This window comes from Anoplophora glabripennis, unplaced genomic scaffold (assembly GCF_000390285.2).
Source record: "Anoplophora glabripennis isolate ALB-LARVAE unplaced genomic scaffold, Agla_2.0 scaffold559, whole genome shotgun sequence".
In the NCBI taxonomy this organism is placed as follows: Eukaryota; Metazoa; Arthropoda; class Insecta; order Coleoptera; family Cerambycidae; genus Anoplophora; species Anoplophora glabripennis.
In genome coordinates, this window is record NW_019416643.1 from 75,278 (window position 1) to 83,672 (window position 8,395).

The following is an 8,395-nucleotide window of genomic DNA, read 5'->3' on the forward strand; positions in this document are numbered from 1 at the left end:
GGGGTTAACCTTCCTGACATATAAGGCTCGTAGCGCTTAGTGATATTGTGTTATAGGTCGAGCCATGGTAATAAGGTAGCTATACTGATCATCTTTAATCGACGATATCTCCGCGAAAAATAAAGCTTTTTACAAATAAAAAAATGCGTTTTGAAGGGGAAAGATAGTAGTTTCCAATGATATTTTCAGTTTTGAGAAAAAAAAAATTTTCGCCAAGTTACATATCCTTGAAAATAGCAAAAATACGTGTTTTTTGCACTTTTAGGTTAGAATATCTCGGAAGCCTAGGGTGATGGATCAATTCTGTGGCCAGATTCGGATTCAGCGCGCCAAATGCCTTCGGAAACGTATTGTCTGATCTCTGTAATTTTTTCCTTGTTGGCATGTGTTATTTTTCTTCGTCAAAAACTGCAAACTACAACTCACGTCTAGAATGTCATAAAATTAAAAAAAAAAACAGATGACCGTAGAAGTATTGTAGACCCTAACAAATATATTTATTTATACTTATACTTACTTCGCGACATATTTTTTTATCGTCTATATGTACATTCAATAATTCCGTCAGCAATTCTTTTGTCTTGGGTACCTAAAATTAATGTAAACCATGAAGGCAAATAAAAACGNGTAGAAGTATTGTAGACCCTAACAAATATATTTATTTATACTTATACTTACTTCGCGACATATTTTTTTATCGTCTATATGTACATTCAATAATTCCGTCAGCAATTCTTTTGTCTTGGGTACCTAAAATTAATGTAAACCATGAAGACAAATAAAAACGAATGCAATAAAGGTAGGTATTTAATCTTTGCTTACCATTCCCATACATCTACGAGACACCAGACTGAGGATTAGCTTCTCCTGTAGCAAAATTATCACACAAAACAAAGAAGATAACAAGAAGCTGTAGTCGACCTTTTTTATGTTAAAGGCATTAACCATGCTGTAGATCTGCAGGGTGACTACCGAAAAGGTAACAGCGAAGGAAGCCAACATCTGCACCGACATCACATCATTGGCATGTCTCACTAGCTGGCAAAGCTCTTGATGTAGAACAGCCGTATCAATTATAGACTTGGACTTAGAGTCAGAGTCTAACAGGAAACTTCTAAGTACACGATGCTCCATATATTCAAGGATTTTTTCAAACATATGACCAATAAGCAGGAAGAAAGCGTGGAAAGAACAAGAAACGCACGCGAAACCCGTCACTGCGAAGTTAAGGGCAAAGTACACACTACCGCTGAACAAAGGGTCTTTGTAATTTTGGATGGAAACGAGGAATATGATGTAGCAAGTGTGCAGAGTTGCTGCTACGATACAAAATGTCGAGGTGGAGTACATGAGCCTTCTGTACTTCAGTTTGATTCCTCTGGTTCTTATCAAGGTGTCTATGTGGTACATTTTCCTCCACAGTGTTACAAGCGAGGTGGTATGGAGCTGTAAAGGTAGAAAACATTACAAATGACCTTTACCATTTACGTTATAAAGCCCCAATGCTACGCGGGTGACGTCATTTTTGTGGTGGCAGGTTCTTGTACTTAACCCTTACTTAAAATTACACCCTTTGTACATTTAAATTTCAGTTACGATTAAAACAAACATAACCACTGGTAGCGACGTCATTACGCTAGACGCATCATATGTGAGGCTTTATGTTTTTGTAGGTTATAATGGAAAAACGCTGTTTATAACAACCTTACCTTGTTAAACAATACGTTGACAGACATCAGTCCCGCCACCAATAACAGATACAAGAAATTGATAAATCTCTGCATTGGACTTTGGAGATGGTAGTAACCCATTTTGGTGTAGCCCATCCAAACCAAGAAGCAGATGGAAAGCGTGTAGAACAAAGTGGATAGTACGTGATAAAGCTTGCAATGCTTAATTTCGACGAAAGGACCCTTCCTCTCTATCTTGAAAGGAGCGAATCCCATAAGTAGAGAGTAAATATAGGTGGGATAGAGGCAAGACACCGCGTCTAAGGTGTTCGTGCACATTTTGTGAGTTCTAACTGCGGTCTTATGATCTATAGGCGACATGGATACCGTTCATTTGCATTAACTAATTGTCTGGTGGGGCGGTACAGTAAAATGATCAGATGAGTTGATAGAGGTTGATTAGTCACCCACAGCAATAATTTATGCGTTATTGTAGTGTTGGATCGATAAGGAAAATATGGTTATTATTGACTTGTGACTGTTATAATTATAGACGCGTTGTCTAGGTCGTCGAGTAATGTGAATGTATATTTTTGTTTTACTGACCTTTAACTGCTGAAGAACAACTCAATTTATTATAGCCCATGTAATAATATTAGAGAAAAAACTATTCCTATGGCTCCTTATAAAATTATGTATAGTACACCAGGAAAATTAGCGAAAATAAAACAGAAACTCGAAAAAAGTCCTAACCGCGAGATTATTGTAAAATTGTCTAAAGGAACATAATACAAGACATCTCTCATCTCGTGAGTCAAAAACTTTTATTAGCTAATTTTTCTATTTAAACAAAAGTGAGAAAAACAGTTTGTTCACTTTGCAGGGAAAACCATCAATTTTAGCGAAAAGTGACACAGACAGCTTGTAGGGAGTAAAATTATCTACAAAATGAGACTTGTTAAATTAAAATTGGTTAATAAACAAAAAAGTTATTGCAAAAAAACAAGAAAAGTGCCCATTTCTTAATTTGTATATAACTATCGCATTTATTGTTAAAATTTTATAAAACCTATGACAAGTTGAGGGTGTTGTCATATGTACTTTAAAAGTGTGCCAAAAGTGGGCGCTGTAGGTGCAATAGTTTTCTCACAATTCAATTTGTTTATAACGGAGGCTCCAAACGGTATGAACTTTAAACCTCTGTACAGGCGTTAATTTTCAACCAAACATGATTCTGAAAGCGTCATTGTAATCTTAAAGACGTAATTAAACGACTTATTAAAAAATATCGCCGTTTTTTAACATTAACATTCTCAAATTGTGCATTAAAAAACCGTGCGTTGTTCGCTTATAAACAATTTGAATAAAATTGTTGCTATTTATGAATCCCATGTGATTTTAGACCAGATATTCCGAATTTACTTCTCGAATTTGTCGAAAATATGACATAGTAATTGGACTAAAAGAACTGCGAAAAATACCCCTACCTTTGAACTAATCGGCTTATAATTTTGATGGGGGCCACGCCATTAATTCTTACCTTAAAGAAAGGAACGGTTAGTAAACATTTTCCTCCCTCTCCTAAATTTTTTGTATGTCTTTTATTAGATCATTACTAATGAATTTTCGAATCAATTTCCCACTCCCACCCTCAATTTGCCAGTATCCCAATCTATAGTAGAACGACGAATGACTTCACAACGTTTATTATAGTTTCTCTAGTAATTTCTTGCGATTCCTCAAATATTATGTTCTTCATTCGTCTATATTTAATGGCTTTGTTTTATAAACATTATTTTTTAAATGTCCCCAAAAGAAGTAATCTAGGGGTGTTATATCAGGAGAGCGTGCTGGCCATTCAATATCACCTCTTCTCCCAATCCATCCATTCGGGAATATTTGATCCAGGAATTGCCGAACTCCAAAAGCAAAATGAGGTGTCCTGCTGGAACCATATTCTGTCTAAGTTTTGTAAAGCCGGTACAATTTCATTAAGTAACATTTGTTCGTACTTTTGGTCATTTAGTTACCATCAATTACAAACGGACCAATAATGGTAGTACCAATGATACCAGCCCATCACGTATTAATTTTTTGAGGTCTCTGAGTGTGTTCTTCTCTCATCCAGTGAGGATTTTGATCACTTCAATACCTCAAATTGTTACGATTGACTAAACCATTAACAGTGAAAATACGTTCGTTGGAAAAATTGTTTCACAGAAATCAAGCCTTCGATCCTTCACTTAACACTTGCAGTAAATGTATTTTGTAAGGTTTATAAGAGTTTGTTTTTAAAATTCGGCAAATAGATGATCTACTACTTGCGTCATGTTCTCCTTACGCACAGAAGTATAAGGATCTTCCACAAAACTATGCAATACTTCAACAGCGATATTGTCATTAGTTTCAGTTCTTCGGCGCCCTGATCGCGCTTCCAGTTTCTTCAGACCTTTGTATTGTTCTGCACACAGTTGATTTAGATACTGGTGTATCATTAAATAAATGAACCACTTGATCGAATGACGTTTTGAGATCGCCATATCCTCTTATCATCAAAATTGTTATTCTTCGCCTTTCACTTAGAGCCAGATTTGATTAAATATTTAGGGCCGAATTCAGAGACTTCACTAAATCTATACTAACCTTTCACTCATATTAAACTTATACTTCACTTAACTTAGGGTGGCCTCATCTCATTTTTCAATTCTGGTATTCGGAAATGTGTATAAATGAATGACTAACTTGAGTGTGCATCAAACCACAAAGTACTAGATAAGGGAACAGTTGGCTACTCAAATATTACCAAAAATGTCACCAGTATTTCTTTATGTTGAATTTGAATAACGCACGTTGAAAATATACATAATAAATGACATTTAAATAATAAATAATGAAAATCAAAAGGCCTAATTAATTATCCAGGTAAAAACGATCCTCACATAATATAAACCATGATATCCCAAGTAATAATAATTCATATTTAGTTCATTTGCCCTATGTACCTCATACAGAGTAGAATGAGTGACAAGCAATCGTTTATGACGTATGTAACAGAAGCAATTTCTAAAAAATAATTATAATTTATATAGCGTTCACGTGCAGAATATCTTTTATTGAATACTTGGACTTAATTATTTGTAAAATATACTGTTACAATATTCTGAAACCACAAAATTAATAAATTAGGAACATATAAGCGCATGTCAGACACCACAAATATGTCATTAACATATCACTCATTTGTGAGGGGGATTTGAGTACGATTTATAGTCCAGGCGGTATCTGTTTCGGGTTGGGTAAAACGCATATGTTCGGATATTTTTGCTGTAACGACTTCTAAATAACATCAGAAATGATAATATTTCTATGCAAATAAAAAAAAACGTGGGCTTAATTGTTATTGCAAAAAAGTATAAAAAATAGCTAAAAATTCATTTTTTTCTTGGATTTCTCGTCGACAACTTCACAACTATTCATTTTAGACAAAAATTGAAGAGGAAAAAGGTTTCGTAATTAAATTTTGATCAAGATAAAGTTGCAATTCGAAAAAATAACTATTGTTATTGCAAAATCGGAAAAATCATTTAAAAAATTGCAAAAATGCTAGTTTATTTGTCATTTTTTTTCAGACACTTGAATAACTTCACACTTCTGCACTTCTTAGTGCATAGAATCATCACAACAAATTTCATCCAATTCGGTTCGATAGTTTTTACATAATACCTAATTGTTTAATTTTCTTTTAAAATTAAAAAAAATTAAAAATCAAATTTCTAAAAATCTGAAGCCTTTGAATACTTAAAAATTTCACCACAAAAAAAGAGCTCTCAAGCTTTAAAATGGTTTTTGAAAAATTCAAAACGGTCGCTTAGGTGAGCCGTGGTGATTGTTTAAATATTTTCGCAATTTTCACGCTTATAAACAATTGCAATAATTTAATGTTTTTTTCAAATTTTTTTTATTTTAAAATATGGTATGAAAGTACTCGGAAAGACGAGTATTAAAAAAAAACTGTTGATCCGCCCATTATTTTCGGAGTTATAGCCCGTTAAAGTTAACCCTTATTTACAGCAAAACTATAAGGGTACAAATGTTGTTTTTTGAAATAATAGGTTTGTCTTTCCGAGTACTTTCCAGATATAAATTTTCAAAATTTGCAATCACGGGCGTCCCATTTAAAATGTCACTCAAAGATATTCAAGACCGGTGGGGGGAGCAAACACACAGCTACTCCGAACTGAATTCTCGAGTTCAAAAATGCTCTGAGTATTGCACCCATTGCCAAGGGCAAATGTGTAAAAATGCTTACAAAACAGTGAAAGTTTCTCGACAATCAGATTTCAGAGTCGTTAGAAAATGATATTTTGCAATTGCAGGACGAGGAAATCGACGACGAAATAGATTGTGATAATACTGATGAGGCATGTAAAAAATTACCAACTAGTAGAAGAATTAGATTAGATTAAATGTAAATAAAAATAGAAATAAATAGTTTAAAATTTGAAAAATCATGAAAGGTGTGTACTGTTTATTGAAGTATCCAAAAAATTAGATAAATATTTTAAAAGTAAATGAAAAAATTTAAATTATAATTATTCACAATTTATTTTTTTTCNTTGCCGAACTCCAAAAGCAAAATGAGGTGTCCTGCTGGAACCATATTCTGTCTAAGTTTTGTAAAGCTGGTACAATTTCATTAAGTAACATTTGTTCGTACTTTTGGTCATTTAGTTACCATCAATTACAAACGGACCAATAATGGTAGTACCAATGATACCAGCCCATCACGTATTAATTTTTTGAGGTCTCTGAGTGTGTTCTTCTCTCATCCAGTGAGGATTTTGATCACTTCAATACCTCAAATTGTTACGATTGACTAAACCATTAACAGTGAAAATACGTTCGTTGGAAAAATTGTTTCACAGAAATCAAGCCTTCGATCCTTCACTTAACACTTGCAGTAAATGTATTTTGTAAGGTTTATAAGAGTTTGTTTTTAAAATTCGGCAAATAGATGATCTACTACTTGCGTCATGTTCTCCTTACGCACAGAAGTATAAGGATCTTCCACAAAACTATGCAATACTTCAACAGCGTTATTGTCATTAGTCTCAGTTCTTCGGCGCCCTGATCGGGGCTTGTCTTTCGCGCTTCCAGTTTCTTCAAACATTTGTATTGTTCTGCACACAGTTGATTTTGATACTGGCGTATCATTAAATAAATGAACCACTTGATCCTTTTGAGATCGCCATATCCTCTCATCATCAAAATTGTTATTCTTCGCCTTTCATTTAGAGCCAGATTTTATTAAATATTTAGGGCCGAATTCAAAGACTTCCCTAAATCTATACTAACCTTTCACTCATATCAAACTTATACTTCAATTAACTTAGGGTAGCCTCATCTCATTCTCAATTCTGGTATTCTGGTATTCGGAAATGTGTTTAATGAGTGACTGACTTCTGACTGAGTGTGCATCAAACCACAAATTACTAGATAAGGGAACAGTTGGCTACTCAAATATGTATTACCAAAAATATGTCATCACTGAAAACGTAATGTCACAGTATTTTTTTATTTTGAATGTGAATAACTCACGTTGATATACATAATAAATTACATTTAAATAATAAATAATGAAAGTCAAAAGGCCTAATTAATTATCCAGGTAAAAACGATTCCCACATAATAGTACAGTCATTGAATCTGAAAATCAGTTGTAACCTCCGAATTCTTTGAAACCGCATGGATTTGCATGAAAATTTAGAATAAGGCTCATCTTAGACTCAAGTTCAAAAGTGACATAAGCCCGATTGACGCTTTTTGTTTTTTAGGGGCAAAAACTACCCCTAAGTGAAAAAAATTGAAAAAATTAAGTTTTAAACATTTTATTGATAAAAATCTTGTTCAAACACAAAGATTAAATAATGTTCCATGTTCTCGAACATGTTTTATGATATATCTGATCTTTTCTATTTTTTATTTAACCCTTAAAAACTACCTCTATGCGAAAAATAATTATAAGTTTTTAAAGATTTGGAATGATTAATTCGTGCAATTATTTAAAATAAAACTTAACTTATAGCTAATAAAATAATTTTTCTATTTCAACCCCTAAAAACCACCCTTGTATTGAAAAAAATGATAAAAAATTACTTTTTGAAAGCTTGGAATGCGGTGGAACGGTGCAATTATTTAAAAATAAAAATTCCCCCATTGCTTATGAAAGAATTTGTATCTCATAACACTTTTGAACACTTATATCACTCCTATGCTAAAAAATGATACAAAATTACGTTTTAAATCTTGGAATGCTATAATTGTGCAATAATTTAAAATAAAAATTCCCTTATATTGTTTATGAAAGAATATTTTACTTTTGCCATTTTCAACTCTTATAAACTAATTAATGTAAAATGTTTTTATTATAATCGATTTTTAAATATAATCAATCATAAAAAAATTGCTACGCTGCATATAAATAATAACAGTAAATTTGTTTACTTATTTTATTTATATAATATATAATATATAAAAATGAGAAAGCCTATTTTGCTCCGAAAAAATGTCATTGGTTTTTTTACCATAACTCGGTTAATTTTGAAGCTATAGTATCCTACAAAAAAGCATTTTAAAGATAATTTCAAGAGCTGTAAGATCGTTTGCATATAAAACCTTTTAAGTCCTTCGTTTTTTAAAGGGAAAGGATCGAAGTGCTCGAGACA

General features: G+C 32.8%; 1 protein-coding gene across 1 annotated transcript; it reads right to left on the minus strand.

The window, feature by feature from the left end:
- Positions 1-807: 807 nt before the first annotated feature.
- Positions 808-2,009, minus strand: LOC111691802. Its single transcript, XM_023455159.1, has 2 exons — positions 1,710-2,009; positions 808-1,446 (listed from the first exon to the last, which is right to left on the minus strand). Exons 1-2 carry the CDS (start codon positions 2,007-2,009, stop codon positions 808-810), a joined length of 939 nt encoding a protein of 312 aa, XP_023310927.1.
- Positions 2,010-8,395: the final 6,386 nt, after the last annotated feature.